Source organism: Alosa pseudoharengus, unplaced genomic scaffold (assembly GCF_046254945.1).
Source record: "Alosa pseudoharengus isolate Yale_2024_CS ecotype anadromous, Long Island Sound unplaced genomic scaffold, YU_APseudo_1.1 YU_APseudo_1.1_scf_12, whole genome shotgun sequence".
Lineage (NCBI taxonomy): Eukaryota > Metazoa > Chordata > Actinopteri > Clupeiformes > Clupeidae > Alosa > Alosa pseudoharengus.
Genome location: NW_027468587.1, coordinates 3,886,664 through 3,904,163, shown reverse-complemented (window position 1 = coordinate 3,904,163; position 17,500 = coordinate 3,886,664). Strand labels below are relative to the sequence as shown.

Genomic DNA, 17,500 nt, shown 5'->3' with positions numbered 1-17,500 from the left:
ATGTGTCTCTTTCTTATCGCCCTCTCTCTTTCCCTCTCTCTCTCTCTCTCTCCCTCTCTCTCCCTCTCTCATCGCCCTCTCTCTTTCTCTTTCCCTCTCTCTCTCTCTCTCTCTCTCTCTCTCTCTTTCTCATCGCCCTCTCTCTTTCTCTTTCTCTCTCTCTCTCTCCCTCTCTCATCGCCCTCTCTCTTTCTCTTTCCCTCTCTCTCTCTCTCCCTCTCTCATCGCCCTCTCTCTTTCCCTCTCTCTCTCTCTCTCTCTCTCTCTCTCCCTCTCTCATCGCCCTCTCTCTTTCTCTTTCCCTCTCTCTCTCTCTCTCTCTCTCTCTCTCTCTCTCTCTCTCTCTTTCTCATCGCCCTCTCTCTTTCTCTTTCTCTCTCTCTCTCTCTCTCTCTCATCGCCCTCTCTCTTTCTCTTTCCCTCTCTCTCTCTCTCTCCCTCTCTCATCGCCCTCTCTCTTTCCCTCTCTCTCTCTCTCTCCCTCTCTCATCACCCTCTCTCTTTCTCTCCCACATACAGGTGAGCGAGGACTGGAAGTATGTTGCCATGGTAATCGACCGCCTCTTCCTGTGGATCTTTGTGTTTGTGTGCGTGTTTGGCACGGTGGGCATGTTCCTACAGCCGCTCTTCCAGAACACCACAGTCAAGGTCCTCACCCACACGCCCGGCTGACCAATCTCGCGCCCCGCCACGCTGACGGACGCCGCTCGCCACCAATGGCGTGACGGGAAGGACAAAGGGAGGAGGGAGGGCCCGAGTGTGGGGGTGTGGGGGAGTTCAGACATTTTCATCTTTTTAAAACCAGTAGGCCTGACTGTCAGACACTCCATGTTGGGTTCATATGCAAGCTTCTGCTTTTGAACAAACATGTGGTGAGATAAGCAGACAAACAGCTCCAAGAGACCCCCTTTTTTCTGCTGTGAATGGAACAACCCTCCCTCCAATCCCCTCTCTCCTCCCTTTGAGTGACATACAGCACAAGCCAATCAGGGAGAGAGGGCACACTTGTTTACTTTGCTCTTCTGGTCAGTCAGCGTTCTGCAAGCAGACACCACCCACCAACCAACCACCCAATCGCTGGACCGCAGCTGGGCTTCAGGCTTTGACAGAAGACTCCTGATTGGCTCATGGGAGAGCCAATCACAAAGACTCAATGAGAAAAAAAATGTACCTATTATATTTTGCTTTTAGTTTCTCAAATTACTACTTAAAAGCAACCGGCTAAGTATATTTTACAATAGACTAGTACCATATCACTTTATTGTGTCTGACGTGTATAGGATCCATATTATTTCTTGACAAACACACAGAGGGACAGGATGTCTATAGTGCAGTTTTGATGCAGTATTGTATGATTATATAAAGCATATCAGGAATGTGATCATTAGTGTACCGCACCATTCATAACAAACACAGAGCCTCACAAACAAAGCACTCCACAAGGGACAGGAACGCAAGACAAGGTTCATGATGGGGGGGGGGGGGGGGGCAAGAAAAGTTTGTTGAAAGAGATTGTAAGTGGCAATGGCAATAATGGATGAAGCGACTCAAATGTGAAGGCCAAACTGGGGGTCAAAGGTTAAAAGGTTTTAAGGTGTTTTGGCGGGTTAGCTGTGATAGATCCCTGTGTAAAAACAGCTGTTTTTGGAGCTGTGTACCGGGAGACTAAAGAGACCTGCAGTAACTGGAGCAGATGAACATAGGCCTACACATCCCCTTTCCTCTGAGAGACTGGGGAGCTCGGAGCCAAAATGGCTGCCATGCGGGAGCAGATGAACATAGGCCTACACATCCCCTTTCCTCTGAGAGACTGGGGAGCTCGGAGCCAAAATGGCTGCCATGCGGGAGCCACAGCATGAGGCAGATCCCACAGAAGCAGCCCTGTCTGGGCCTCCCCTCGCCTCGTGACTCCTTGCTTCTTTTATTTATAGCTTTCCCTTTCTTCTCTTTTTTTCTCTGTTCTTCCTCGGCCTTTTCCTAACCTCTTGTCCTCCCATCTCGCTGTTGGCTCTCATGCAATCTCCCTCTCCTCCTTTTTGCGCTCCTCTCTCTCCTCCTTTCTGTACTCCTCTCTCTCCTCCTTTCTTGTACTCCTCTCTCTCCTCCTTTCTGTCCTCCTCTCTCTCCTCCTTTCTTGTCCTCCTCCCTCTCCTCCTTTCTGTACTCCTCTCTCTCCTCCTTTCTGTACTCCTCTCTCTCCTCCTTTCTGTCCTCCTCTCTCTCCTCCTTTCTGTACTCCTCTCTCTCCTCCTTTCTGTACTCCTCTCTCTCTTCTCTCGACTCTTCCGCTTTCCGTTTGCCTTTTCCCTCTCAGTAGCAGTGACAGTGTGTTGATCTCATCATGGCTTAAAGAGACACACACAGACACACACACACACACACACACACAGTGTTATTTGCTTGTCCATGCAGTGGAAGACCATAGGAGAGAGTGTTGCCATAGCTACAGAGCTCAGCAACCCATGTGGTTTTGACTGTATTCCCTTCGCCCGTCTCCTTCAGCCCCCCCCCTCCTCACGCTGCATGGTCACACTTCATTTCGGTCGTCTTTCACAGACATTACTTTCTCTTGGTTCTAATTTCCAACGTTAAAGCTTATTGCGAGATGAAAGCATCTCCGACGTGTGTGATTCTGCTCCCATTGGTTCAGCTGACTCTGTTGCTCTCCTCACCTCTCTGTCCTGTTCACCCCCCCCCCCCTCTCTCTCTCCCTTTCTCTCTCTCTCTCTCCCTTTCTCTCTCTCTCTCCCTTTCTCTCTCTCTCTCTCTCTCACCTGTGCCCAGCTTTCCTCCTTTTAATGGTTAACTCATACCTCTTTTTGACCCTCTTGTTAACCTTCATTCACCTGAATCTTTTTTGCGTTCTTCTGTGGTCACATCCTACATGCGGTTCTTTTTCCAGGGAGGGGAAGTGCAAACTGTTAGGCTCTGATTCTAATATTATTTCACATCAGATCTTTTCAGTTATAAAAGTAAAACGAAAGAATACTTAATACTCGTATGGCTCTTTAAAGGTTTACTATACCTCCCTTGTGATGCACAGTGTCCTGCCATGGAAAGATAATAGGTCATAACACCCACACAGGCACTGGCAAAAGCTTACTATCTTACGGTTGTGAAACAGCGCTCTGATGGCTGCATGGACATCGGCCATCTGTGGAGACAGTCTCATGAGAACAGGGCCACAGGGTTCCTCTCTCCTCTCAGTTTAGTAGGTGACCACAGGACGGAGTAGGCGACCACAGGACGGAGTAGGCGACCACAGGACGGAGTAGGCGACCACAGGACGGACTCGCACACAGACCACTTCAAGGCTTCATCTGTGCCATGGCAGCTCTCCAGCACGAGGAACCAGTTTGCAATAAGCGCAAATTGTCCCGTCTTGGTTGCCTGACATACCTTAGAATCCTACCTATGAATCCAGTCAGCGTCGTATGGAATGAAGGAGGTGGAGGATGAAGAAAAATCTTTTGGTTTTTATTCATCCCAGAGAAGCTTTATGAGAATCCATTCCATCCTCTTTTCTGTCTTCTCCTTTTCTCCCTCTCTTCTTCTCTTCTCTCTGTCTTTCTCTCTTTGATCTCCTCCGTATTCCTCTCTTTTTACTGTGACTGGCATTAGACAATAAAAGAACAGACGGTGCCCCCTTTGAATCTGCCCTCACAACTGCTTAGCCAATCAAATAAAGAGTAGAGATTATCAATATCAACTGCTGTTTCTTTGTGAGTGTGTGTTTGTGTGTGAGCAATATTGTTTAATGTCCGTGTGGTTTAATGTTGTTTAATTTCCTTGATCAGGGATGAGCACCTTCTAGGAACTTCCAGAGAAGGGTACCAACAAATGACAGAGGCAGTTTTGCCTCTCATGAAATTAACATTGGCCACAGTGGGGAGGTCAGAAGCATACAACGGAACAGATGAATAGCCTTAAGCATTTCCATTATGACAATGTTCCACTTCAACAAACATTTCATAAGGAGCAATGGGCCCAGGAGTTGGTAAGAGACAGCAACCTCAGCAAGTGAACTGGGGCCTATGGAGTTATGACAATTGAAATGTAAGTGGAATCCGTAGTGAAATAGTCCAACATCGCCATCTAGTGGTAGAATACCCAGAAGACGCATGTAGGAGACTAGGACATTCATTGTGTATGTGTATTCATTGCAGGCTCATTCAAACCACCACTAGACCTAAAACCACCACTAGACCTAAAAAATAAAAATAAAAGCAGCACTCGGCGTTAGCTTGGAACGATCATAGTTTATTTTTTTGCAGAGAAATGGGTTAAATTAACAAACAAAACAAACGAATGAAAAGAAAGAGAAAATATTCACAATTTCAACAATGACCGTCATTGAAACTTCATTCCCTAAAACAATTAATTCATCTTACAAAGCGTGATTGAAGCTAACGTCGCTTCTATCGACATGGCACGTAGCACGTGCCAAGCATCTGCTTTGATAACCGCCGTGACAAGGTTGTGGGATGGTTGGAAACCAGGTGTTGATATGGGACACACATACCGCTATTCTCTTCGTCTCCTCCCTCTTCTTCGAATTGGTCATGTTGTCTTAGCATATACACTGAGGTGGAGGTTATTATTTTTCTTTTACTCCGTCTTGGCGGTTTTCTTGTCGTCTGGGTGGTACTCCTGGAAGAAGTCATTGCAGGCCACGGTAAGTGCCCCGACAAGAATGATGAACTCGGTGAAGTCGACCTCTCCGTCGTTATTTGAGTCCAGGTCACCCATCACCTTTTCCACGGCGTCTTTGTCCTGGGCATTCTGTCAAGCAAATAACAGGTTGTAGTTACAACTAAAGATAGCCTACAAACATGACATTCCTACATTATTGTGATTTCGTCCCCGTCTCTTACCCCAAGGTAGTTGCCCAGCTCTGTCGTGAGCATCTCTTTGAGCTCGGCTTTGCTAAGGGTGTACTTGTCTCCCTCGTTGCCAGAGTACTTGTGGAAGGTCTGGATCATCAACTGCATGGCGTTCTCCAGGGTGGAGGCATTCTCGGTATTGAAGGTGCTCATTCTACAGGGAAAGGTGAGACTGTAAGTAAATGTGTGTAGGCCAAATATTTATGTGTGTGTGTGTGTGGATTGCCCATTAAAAATCAAAATACCAAAACTCAAAATAGCTCAAAATATTTAGTCTTGGCTATAGGTAGGCTATCCCATCCTGCTTGCACATAAAAATAGGCCTATGCCGGAATAGTTGAATGTTAAGTAAAGTGTTCCTTCTGGCCCCATCACATTAACCTGACACACAATCAATCTAATAAGAGTGAAACATCAGACAGGTAGAAACCTCCCTTTCAGATCAGGACAGGAAATGAAGGTAACCTCACACTCACCCTCTCTCTTGGCCTCTTTCTGTATCTCTCTATCTCTATCTCTTTTCCTCCCTCTCTCTGTCTCTCTCTACTCTACCTTTACCATGAGGGCTTCAGAGAGGCGGCCCTCACTGCGTTCGTCTATGGAGGGAACTGAGAAGCACACAGCTGGTGCGAGTGAGGTAAGAGAGAGAAAGAAAGGAGACACCAGTCCAGGACACACCGAGAGGGGAGATAGAGAGGCATGTCTGATTCTATTGGGAGGAAATGGAGAGGTTTGCACAGGGCGAAAGATCACCAGCAGATCACAGCCAGTGCACCATATAAGTGTCTCATCACTAGAGTGCAGAAAATGACCTTTTCTTAAATGCAAATTCATTTATCATCCCCATCTATCAGAAGTCTCGGAAATAGACACACTAAGACAGATTAATGGGCTAAAATCCAGCAGCGAGAAAAAGCAACAGGTAGATGTTCAAGCAACAGGTAGATGTTCAAGATCAGAGTCTGTTCAACAATGTACCTGACTTGCCTTCTAGTCTATGTGACTATGTATTCTGTAGTTCTAGATTCTGTAGTTTTAGATTGCCTAACCCTAACCTTAACCCTCAGTATTCTGTAGTTCTAGATTCTGTAGTTTTAGATTGCCTAACCCTAACCTTAACCCTCAGTATTCTGTAGTTCTAGATTCTGTAGTTTTAGATTGCCTAACCCTAACCTTAACCCTCAGAAAAAAGCGTTCTGCTAAAGCTCCACATTCCCTTGAGGTTGCCATTCACCTCATAGGTGACCTCAGACTATCCTGACTCTATTCTCCTGACTCTATGCTGAGTCTATTCCCCTGACTCTATGCTGAGTCTATTCTCTGAGTCCTTCCTCCTTCAGCAGGTCACTCTCAACTCCTTACCTGAGGGTTGGTGGTGGGTTGCTCCTGTGTTCCAGAGAAGGAGAGAGAGACAAAGGCTGATGAGGAGACGGGAAGGGGGCCACGACTTATATACCCCTCTCTCCCCTCCCACCTCAAGTCATCCCTCCCTCTTCTCTCTTTCTCTATCCATCTGTGTATTCATCCATTCTTCTATCTCTCCATCCCACAAACCACCTCTCCCTCCATCCATCTATCCATCCATTCCCTGCCCACCTGTTGCCTTCTATCCCTCCCTTTCTTTTTGTTGCCACAGCGAAACTAAAATATTTACAAACAAGCAGATGCTATCCACATTCGTGGCAATGCCTCAAAGCCCAGCACAGTGTCAAACACACTCTGTGGTAATAAACATGTTTTTTTCAATAATTGGCAGCCTATTGCCTCTTACCCACTCCAAACACACACACACACACACACACACTCACTCACTCACTCACACACACACACACACCCACACACACACACACACACACACACACACACACACACACACACACACTCACTCACTTCCAGACACAGAGAGACACATACACCCATTCATACTTACAAATGCTGACACTTAGTCAATAATGACGCTGTATTGTATCAAACCGATGTAGCACTTCAAGTGAAGAGGCAGCGAACAAGTTCATGCCATTGTAGCCATAATTTGATAATGACACAGTTCAGACAGTCTGTGTGTGTGTGAGTGAGTGAGTGTGTGTGTGTGTGTGTGTGTGTGTGTGTGCATGTGTGTGTGTGTGTGTGTGTGCATGTGTGTGTGTGTGTGTATGTTTGTGTGACATGCAAGGGAAGCCTATATACGTTTGTATGATTTTGTGTGTGTGTGTGCATTGTTGTTGTGTGTGTGTTAGAGAGTAGTAGTCCATAGACAATGGTCTGGCTTCTCAGTTACAGCATTTCATTATCTCACTGAACAAAAATAAGGTGTGTGTGTGTGCGTGTGTGCGTGCGTGCATGCGTGCGTGCATGTGTGTGTGTGTGTGTGTGCGTGCATGTGTGCATACATATTTATACTGATAGAATGTCCTGACTAGAGCTCTGAGTTTGAGCTCTGACTTTACTGAAGAAAATAAAAAACAGAAAGCTATAAATTATGTAATATCTCATTTGTCTTGTCCAAATAACAAGCATAGAATTTTTTGCTGGATCTTTGGCACTAATGTTTCAATGTAGCCTTTGTGGTGCATGTGTGTTGTAGTTTGGGTGTACAACAGCTGCTTTCCTTTAATGATTAAACTCGTGGATCTGGTGGCTCTGACACGATCATGGTCATGAATAAGTAAAACAATAATAAATAAAACTTTAATCCAGTTGTCTACAGTTTTACTCTATAGGCCTTTCTCAATAGCCCAGCGCCCATTCCACACACACACACACACACACACACCTACACACACACACACCTACACACACACACACACACATACACACCTACACACACACACACACACACATGTACACAACACAAATACATAACACGTTACGAATGATTAATGCAATTAACACATTGTGTTTACCTATTTCCTTTGTGGGGGGCTGATGTCATGTAACGGAGGCCGCAAAACCTGAAGCAGCTTGATCGTTTATTTGATTGTCTATGGAGTTAACTCGGAGAGGAACGTGAGGAGCTTGTAGGCGAAAATGTTCAGTTTTAAAATTTGTATCAGTGCTCACCACCACATGCATCACATCCTGCACCCGCCTTACTGCACCGAGAGACAGAGGAGGGACCAACATTTAGCCAATAAATAGTAGCTGTACTGCAAACTGTTTTTCACTCTTGTTAGAGAAAGTATACAATGTCAACATGCACCAACAGCATGTTACATAAAGATGATACTTTTCGGGTCCTCATAAAGATCCAACTTGAACGTAGGCCCTATGCTACTCTATTTAATTGAGAACTAATTATTGGATAGTAGAAAGATAGTTAGATAGATAGGTTGAATTTCCCCTGGGGATCAATAAAGTATCTATCTATCTATCTAGATAGATAGATAGATAGATAGATATCCCAAACATGAAATGAAGTGTTTGCAGTTTCTGTGTATTTTCAATTGTGCTGGTAACTTTCTAAAGTTCTAGTTCTAAAATTTAGAACCCTGTATGTAAGTCATTATATGAAAATAAATGTGTTGGTTATTTATTGGTTACAGTTCTGGATTTTCAATTGTGCCCCCCCCCCCAAACTCCCAACGAAAACAGAAAGGATGGAGGCAGCAAAGCTAGAGGAGCTATTCAAGATGGGCAAGAACAAGGTTGGCTAAGCAATTGGTGTGCTTGTCAGAACGACTGCATTACAGCTGTTTAAAGCCAGACGTTACAGTAGCTATAACACAACTAAAGGTAGCTTTAGCCTGTATAGGGATGTATAAAGTTGCCTAAATGAATAGGTAATTGTAGACGTTGTTGTTGCATTATTGCATGTGGATGTTGTTATGCTATGTATGCACGAACCTAAAGGAAAAATACTGTCCACGCGTGAACGTTTTTCTTTGCCTCCTTTCGTGCGGCTCTTTGCCTCCTCATGCAGCTCGCGACATCTTTCCCTCCTCTCGTGCGGCTCGCGAGACGCATGCAGCTCTTTGCCTCCTTTCGTGCGGCTCGCGAGACGCATGCGACATCTTTCCCTCCTCTCGTGCGGCTCGCGAGACGCATGCGGCTCTTTGCCTCCTCTCGTGCGGCTCGCGAGCTCTGTGCCTCCTCTCGTGACACTGACCTTTGCAAGTACAAGGTAAAGGTATGATACATAGACGTCAGTCAGAGAAGCAGACACTCGATGGAACATTTGATGGTCACATTGGCATCTTATCAGTTGTTACATCAGAGCATTTCTCATGCTAATGAGTCAGTCAGTGATGGGGAATTTGTGATGTGTGTCAAATATCTTTGTTGCTTGCTACTCATTCCTGAAAACGATCATTTGTAGCATCTGCCAAGTGTTTCATTTTAAATGAAAAAGAACATTTAAAGTGTAGGGCTGTCGCTGTTGTGGTGTGGGCATCTTTTTTTGTTGTGCGGCTCTTTTGAGTTGTGTTGAAAAATGTTTTGGCTCTTCATGCTGGACTGGTTGGCCATCCCTGATATAAAGGCTCAAATCCCATATGACTACCCTCACAATTTGTGGCATTTCAGAAGCTGGATGTCTTGATAATACCAAGATGACCTAATTGGGTCACTGTGTGTGTGCGTGTGTGTGTGTGCGTGTGTGTGTGTGCGTGTGTGTGTATGTGTGCGTGTGCGTGTGCGTGTGTGTGTGTGCGTGTGTGTGTATGTGTGCGTGTGTGTGTGTGCGTGTGTGTGTATGTGTGTGTGTGCGTGTGTGTGTGTGTGTGTGTAACCCCAGGCTGTTTTTACTACAAGGCAGGTACACACCTGATACTGCAGGTGTTAATCCAGTGCTAATTGAATGGTGTCCATACACAGCACCTGACAGTGACATTTTAAGACGGCAGCCTTTGGAAACACTCAGATGTAAAACTACACAAACACATTCACAGCCACATATGCAAACACACATAAACACTCTCAGAGCACACAGGCACACAGACAAACCCACCCGCACACACAATAAAGTTGAAGCACACACACATAGGTAGTTACCGGTAGGTAATTAGTTAAAGCCCCACATTAACCTCAGGTTGTTTTTCAGCCTTTGCGTCTGTGAGTATTGCATTGCACACAACAAACAGGGACAGACAGATAGATGGATTGGTGTTAAGGATTTAATATGTGCGTACGTTTAGAATTTCTATAGACCAGGTGGAACTCGACCAGGCATAGAACTGTGCTCTATTTAGGATCTGACGTACGCGACACACCTATGGACACTGGATCAGTGTTAGTGTGCCAGCACCTGGCAACTTGTTTACACAAACAATCTCAATTTGGTTCCGTGAGATTTCTGTGAATTTCTTTAGGGCCTACTGAACCTGAAATGTACAATTTTGCTGTTTACCTATACCTATGTTACACATATTTGTTCGGCACAAACGAAGGGAAATGTCTGATGTCTGTTTTTCAAAATAACCATGTACATGTAAACAGGGTCTTAAGAGTATTTCAAGCACTTAAATACTCATTTTCTCAATATACTTATAACCATGACAATAGGCTATGCTTATCAGCTTATCATAGTCACTTTTGGGACCCACCGTTGACTTTAAGGCAGGGCTGACAACGTCGACTTCAAGGCACCTAATCCTAACCCTAACCATAACCATTACCCTCCAGGCTGCACTGGCTTGAAGTCAATGGTGGGGGCCCAAAAGCCCATAGATCATCATAGTTCAGGAGCCAAAGGCCAGAATCTGGGTGAACCTTGTTTTGTTGGTTAAAGAAACTTTGCTGTTTCTTGTTGCCGGTTACTCAATAAGAATAGGGAGGGTGGCCGACGATATCCCTTGGGCAATTCCCTATATTCAGCTGTAGTTGACCTAAATTTGTGTGATTTGTCCATAAAAATTGCAATTTCATTACCCTTTTTCAAGGACAGAATGAAATGTAAACCTATGTTTTTCTTTTTCTTGCAGTAGTATGCCACATTGTGACCAACTTCTTTTCTCTTTTATGATCCCCTCTGGACATGTCTTAAGTTTAAAACACTGCTGATTCATTCTCACAGGACAGTATTAAACCCACTTAAAAGCACATGAAAGTGTCATGTGAAAAGGTTTTGCGTGCGCACACAAAACTAAACTTTAGATTTTTTTTGCTCATGTCCCCTTAGGGGCTCTGTACTTATCTCCGTACTAATCTTATGTCATATATATATAATCTTATGTCATATATACTTATCTCCGTACTAATCTTATGTCATATATTTTCTTATACTATGTCAGTGTTTTTCAACCACTGTGCCGGGGCACACTAGTGTGCCGTGAGAGATCATCAGGTGTGCCGCAGAAAATTACCCAAATGTCACTCACTGGTCCAGAAAAGCAACTGTTGTATCAAAGAATTTATAACCACATGCTCTCATTGAGTGTATGATTGCACTATTTGTGGTATGCAGGTATTGTACAACAGGGGCCCCATATCCAGTATTCACAGAATCATCACATATCCAGTTCATAACAACAATTAAATTAGATATAGTCACCTACAAATTAAACAGAGGGCGCTTGTTTTATTGAGCAGGTCTTGCATAGAAGCCATAATAAGGCCATATCTGTGTATTATTTGAAATTTTAAGCTATGGTATGTTTATTTTTTCTTCACACAGGATGTTACTGTGCCGTGGGACATTTTACTGTAAGTGTCAAAAGTGTGCCGTGGCACAAAAAAGGTTGAAAAACACTGTACTATGTTATGCTATGCTATTTTACTAGATAGATAGATAGATAGATAGATAGATAGATAGATAGATAGATAATTTATTGATCCCCAGGGGAAATTCAAGATGTATGTATACTGTATGTTACGTTACGTTACATTATGTTATGTGTTATGTAACTGTATCTTATGTTATACTATGCTATATGTTATTCTTTGTTACTTTACGTTATGTTACGTTACATTACCGTATCTTACCTCATCTTATCTTAACTTAATTTTATGAGAATAATGAATGACCTGAGAGGAGTTTAATTGCATGGAATGATACAGTAGCCTATTGATCAAAACAGATGAATGTGATTCAATAATGAACACTGTATATAAATCACTTACCAAACAAGTTTATTTACATGTAACTGTTACTTTTAATGTGTGTTCTAGACATCATAGCCTAACACAGGGATTCCCAAACTGTGGTACGCGTACCCCCGGTGGTACGCGAGCTGCTTCGAGGGGGTACGCGAGATGAAAAGGGCAATGGCGGACAGGTATAAAATGAAAATTTAAAATATTTTGTAATTAATTCATGAATAAATACATACTTTCGAATCAGGTCATAATGATATGGAAACATGAAATTAAAGGATATCATTTATAAACTCTGTATGTGTTAATCAAAAAAAGGGCAGCTTATTAAACATGACGCCTGGAATAGCTAATTGAATGCGTTACTTTTGAATGCGTTGGATGGTCCGTGGGGGGAAAGTTTCGCGGATATAACAGGTTTTTGAAAACAACAAAAACAGAAAGGAGGGAAGGAGCAAAGCTAGGAGTTATTTCAGATGGGCAAGAAAGGTAACATTAAGCTAGGCTTTACATTTAACAAACTAAAGGTAGCCTAAGTTTAGCCTTTCTAGGCTGTAAAGCCTAATGTTGTCCAAACGAATACATCCTTGTCATGCGTTGTTGTAGGCCTATTATAAGATATTGTATGTGGATGTAGTTACTATGCAGGCTAATTTTCATAACTTTTTAATTGACCAAATGCACGCACCTAAAACCGGGAAACGGACAAATATATTGTCGGGGGGGGGGGTTATAGAATGCGTTACGTTTTTATGTGTTTATGTGTTGGATGGTGGGGGTACGCGAGCCGAGTCGAAATGTAGGCGGTGGTACGCGGGGGGGAAAGTTTGGGAACCGCTGGCCTAACATAATATCAAATGATGTCAGTTGCACACTGTCAGTAAGCGCCCTGAAGTTGGTGGCCACGAACAGTCTCTCTCACATGTGAGACAAGCATGTAAACAAACTCCAGGTACTTGTCAAAGTTCATTTTCCCATTGGGGTTGTTTGTCATAACTTCTTTCCAAAAATGTTCCTCTGATTGATTGTACCCTGTACCCTAGAGACAGAAATAAGAAGGAAGGAGTTTATCAATCAAATTGTAATCCAACATAAAGTATATCCTCTCATGCTGTATATAAAGCATAAAGTCACATTAAAGAGCGGTGATAACAATATTTCCAGTATGGGCACATTTATGTATGCACTGGTGTCTCTGTGTGCTTTAATGAACAGGCAGCGGAATGAATGTGATGAACGAGTCTCTTACAGTCAAGTAGTGTTGAAGATCTCTCCGAAGCAGGATAAAGAACTCCTGCTTATTGATAAGGCCATCCTGACCAGCCGACGTCTGAAAGGTGTGCACCACCGTTTGAATGGCCTTCTCCACATCTAACAGAGCAAGAGGAAGAGAGTAAAAACTACAGTAATGTATCTGCTTTGGGGGCTTACTAAGCATTAATATTCATGTATCATGGTATACAGCATTAATTCTCTGAGAATCTACAGTATTTCATATTGAAGCTAAATTGGTATTGGTAAGTGGGGCGAATAAGGAAAAACTACCCTCAACAAAACAAGTGATAGGGAGAGAGTGATGTTAGAATGGCTAAAGAGTATACAGGAGGGAAAAGGAGAGAGTGTGTGTTTGGGGGGGTCGGGGGGGGGGGGGGTCGGGGGGGGGGGGGGGGTTAAGAAGAGAGAGCGAGAGACGGAAAACACAATGGAACTTCTGATCTTTGACGGAAACCCGATCCAGCAGAAGGCCAGGTTACCAGAGGGATGGCCTACTATCTGTCTGCTATTCTTTCCTTCTTTCTTTCTTTCTTTCGTTTTCTTTCTTTCTTTCATTTGTTCTTGCTGTCTGATGTCCTCCTTCCTTGAAGTCATTATTTTATTTCTATCTTTCACCCACATTTTCTCAAAATCCCACCTGTAGACAAACACACACAAACACACACAAACACACACACACACACACACACACACACACCGTATGACCCACAGTGAGTATGAAGTATTTTGTTTTGCACACTGGCACGCATGCATCAAATGTTAGTCAGTAGGCCTACCAAATAATTGATAGAGTGATTTGGATTTCCGTCCACTGACATTTCACAAACTAATCCATAGGGAGACGGTGAGCAGCAGACAGAAATAAAATACAGGGGCACTTCGGGGACACATAGCACACACACACACACACAAACTCACGCACATACACACACACTAATTAAATGGATTTTAAAATTAAATGGATGGAACTTTTGAGATGTTGAAACAAAATAACCCCGGTAAACATCATTAATGTTTGCATTGCTATTTACTCATTTATTAACTACTATAATTGAAGAGTTTGTATTCCACAAGACTGTAGTTTTCACGTAGATGTCCTTTTCTGGAGGTCATCGAGCAGGGGCTTGTGCCCCAGTGAAGCTCTAGGTTTAGTGACGCCCCTTTTAACTTGTGCCCCAGTGAAGCTCTAGGTTTAGTGACGCCCCTTTTAACTTGTGCCCCAGTGAAGCTCTAGGTTTAGTGACGCCCCTGTCATCAAGTACTGTCGGCAAGAAACCCCCCCAAAAACATCGGTTTTACCTAGCTTGAGTTGTTACAACCAGCAGCTAAAGCAGCCAGGCAGCTACTGTGCTACACTGTGGGGGCATGTCCGTGAGCCCCCATATACAGAGTGTAGTGCTGTAGCTGCCATACATGCCCCCATAGTGTAGTGCTGTAGCTGCCCCATGTTCATGTCCCCATAGTGTAGTGCTGTAGCTGTCCCATGTTCATGCCCCCATAGTGTAGTGCTGTAGCTGCCATACATGCCCCCATAGTGTAGTGCTGTAGCTGCCCCATGTTCATGCCCCCATAGTGTAGTGCTGTAGCTGCTAGTGCTGTAGCTGCCATACATGCCCCCAGAGTGTAGTGCTGTAGCTACCATATACATAGGGCGGTGGTAGTGTAGTGGTTAAGGAGCTGGGCTAGCGTGCAGTAGCCTGAAAGTTGTCGGTTCAATTCTCGGCTTCCACAGTTGTGCCCTTGAGCAAGGCACTTAACCCCAAGTTGCTCCGGGGACAATGTGATCCCTTGTAATATAGCTGACATATGTAAGTCACTTTAGTCAAGAAGTGTCTGCTAAATGTAATGTAATGTAATATACATGCCCACAGAGTGTAGTGCTGTAGCTGCCATATACATGCCCCCAGAGTGTAGTGCTGTAGCTGCCATATACATGCCCCCAGAGTGTAGTGCTGTAGCTGCCTGGCTGCTTTAGCTGCTGGTTGTAGCAACTAGAGCTAGGTAAGATTGATTGTTTTCATTTAGTTTTGTACCGACAGAACTCTGTGACCCCGAGAAATGGAGCTCTATATGAAAACTCGCCGGACTTCTCCTTTGAACACATAGATCTCTGTTTCTCAATGTCACCGAGTTCTGTTGGTACGTGGAAAAGAAACGCAGCTACAATACCACACACTGGGGTCATTTCTAAAATCATGCCCCCAAAAAATGGAGTATCTGCAATTGCTGATGCGGGCTGTACTTTGTAACATTGTTGCAGATAGGAGCATGTCTATCTTTTCGCTTTTTGACGAATTTGGTACAGTACGTCCTTGTTGCAAAATGTGCACCCAAAAACCGGTATCCCTACATTGTGTTGTAGTAGTGAAGACTGTTTCTCCAACCATTCTTAAGAGTCTTTGTGTAAGCAGGCAGATGCTGTTTTCCTCTATGAGTAGGCTGTCATCCCTCTTATGACTATTTCATGAGGGAACGGCCCTTTGTGTGCAAACGACACCTCCGAAAAGAGCTGTCCCCTAATTAGCAGAGTCCGACCTGAGGTGGAGGCGTGTATGTGTGTGTGTGTGTGTGTGTGTGTGTGTGTGTGTGTGGGGGGGGGGGGGGGTTGTTACAAAGAGGACAGGGAAAAGAAACAGGAGGAGAGGAAGGTGATGCATGACCCCTTAGGAGTCACTAGCTGTGTGTGACCGTCAACAAATAGACATTGTGATGGGACAGTGCACATCCATCTCATACCACAACAGCTGCAGTAGTCCCCCTTAGCAGTAAATATGACGTATATGTATTTGGCATATGCATGCCATGTACCAAAGCAATTACACAGGTAGACAGTGATTGAAGCCATAGTTAGATCCCTATTTCTACCTAATGAGGTTTACAAGCTTAACTAACTGCAAGTTTAATTAAAGAAACCATCACGTCTTCAAGTCTTCAGCATTGTAGGCAGAAATCAGATAGAAGAAAGTGTTATGGTAAAAGCGTAATTCCAGCAGCTTGGTCAGATTTTCTGCAGGCACATTAGTTTGCAATTGTTTCAACGTTTTACCATAAATAAATTGGGATTCCAAACATTGCAAGTGACCTTTATTAATGTCATTTGGGTTTTCTGTAGAGCATTCAATAAGCTACCGATACAAAATACAAAATGATGAGCAGATCTTAGTGTTTGGTCTCTGGTCTATTGCTCTCTCTCTCTCTCGTTCTCTTTTCTTTGGTTATGCTGTAATAGATAGATAGATAGATAGATAGATAGATAGATAGATAGATAGATAGAAAGATGGGTGTAAGGTGTTCCACCTGCCATAATCTGCTGATTTTTCGATTGAAATTAATCGTCTCCAAGTCCACTCTCTATGATAACCCAAGTCCACTGTCTATGATAACCCAAGTCCACTCTCGATGATAACCCAAGTCCACTCTCTAGATAACCCAAGCAAGTGAGTGCTGTGTTGACACAGGTCTTAACCTGACAGCAGGGGTGGATCAGTCTGGCAATTATTTTAATAATGCATGAAGAACCGGTTTCACAGTCAACTATTGACAGTCTTACAGTCTTAACTACACACACACATGCATACACACACACACACACACACACACACACAATACAGTACACACACACACAAATAATACAGTACAACAAAACGTGCGTGCACACACATGGGTCAGACACCAGGGCGGACCGCAGCCAGGTGCCAAAGGTGTGAATCAAAACCCTGACAAACCCCGCCGGGTACCTGTCATTGGTTCAGCGCTGCAAGGAACAAGACGTTAAGTAACCCTGGGTCACCATTCAACGCCAGAGAAGGCTTATTGCAGCATTTATAATTAAAACCAAACCAGAGTCCAAAAGGCTGACATCCCATCGTGCCATCATGATGGCGAGGGAAGTCTGATCTTTCACCTTGGAACTCCCAGATAACTTGTGGTCGACACCCCCTCCCCTCTAACTAAGGTGATGGCTTGACAAAAGCAACGCTCTCATATCCCTTGTCTGGTAGCATATCCCTTGTCTGGTTAAGTTGGTCTGATCCGCTAAGTTTGTAGAGGGGTCTACATGGCATCTGACGCAGGCAAAAGGCAGTGAATAAGTAAACAGGAGGTCTCTCATTTCACCCTGAAGTGTAAAGAGATTATGGATAAGGTTACCTCTGCGGAGAACCCAATACCTGTTATCCCCTGGGCTAAGTAATAACATTACAACTGCTCGTAAAGAATTAATTATTTACTGGAGAACGAGCGGATTGATCTCCAAAACTGACACACTTTTCACAATGTTTCAGTCATTTCAACAAATGAACCAAATTAGACCT

The 17,500-nt window shown here is 43.9% G+C and overlaps 2 protein-coding genes and 1 long non-coding RNA gene across 4 annotated transcripts in view; 1 reads left to right on the top strand and 2 right to left on the bottom strand.

The window, feature by feature from the left end:
• chrnb2 (cholinergic receptor, nicotinic, beta 2) overlaps window positions 1–672 on the top strand; it is a 30,763-nt gene extending 30,091 nt beyond the window's left edge. The window contains exon 6 of the mRNA XM_076279795.1: window positions 520–672. Coding sequence (XP_076135910.1) covers window positions 520–672 — 153 coding nt within the window. The remainder of the gene's footprint in view (window positions 1–519) is intronic.
• A 3,597-nt stretch (window positions 673–4,269) lies between these two features.
• On the bottom strand, window positions 4,270–6,289 carry s100t (S100 calcium binding protein T). 2 transcript variants are annotated; one of them, XM_076279796.1, is made up of 3 exons: window positions 6,246–6,289; window positions 4,875–5,037; window positions 4,270–4,782 (listed from the first exon to the last, which is right to left on the bottom strand). In XM_076279796.1, the coding sequence occupies exons 2-3, from the start codon at window positions 5,034–5,036 to the stop codon at window positions 4,609–4,611; spliced, it is 336 nt and encodes a 111-aa protein (XP_076135911.1). In that variant the 5' UTR covers window position 5,037; window positions 6,246–6,289; the 3' UTR covers window positions 4,270–4,608. The 2 variants fall into 2 exon arrangements, with proteins under 2 accessions (XP_076135911.1, XP_076135912.1); XM_076279797.1 differs by lacking the exon at window positions 6,246–6,289 and adding an exon at window positions 5,360–5,439.
• A 5,638-nt stretch (window positions 6,290–11,927) lies between these two features.
• Window positions 11,928–17,500, bottom strand: part of LOC143118270 (uncharacterized) — a 5,864-nt gene continuing 291 nt past the window's right edge. Inside the window, exons 2-3 of the long non-coding RNA XR_012986082.1 lie at window positions 13,162–13,283; window positions 11,928–12,951 (exon numbers count right to left, since the gene is read on the bottom strand). This is a non-coding gene — a long non-coding RNA (uncharacterized LOC143118270). The remainder of the gene's footprint in view (window positions 12,952–13,161; window positions 13,284–17,500) is intronic.

What these genes read in the sequence shown, in the direction of transcription:
- s100t (XM_076279796.1), bottom strand. Translation starts at nt 5,036, where the DNA reads ATGAGCACCTTCAATACCGAGAATGCCTCCACCCTGGAGAACGCCATG. An exon ending in AGCTGGGCAACTACCTTGGG is followed by an intron (nt 4,783 to 4,874) that starts GTAAGAGACGGG and finishes TTTGCTTGACAG; the next exon opens with AATGCCCAGGACAAAGACGC.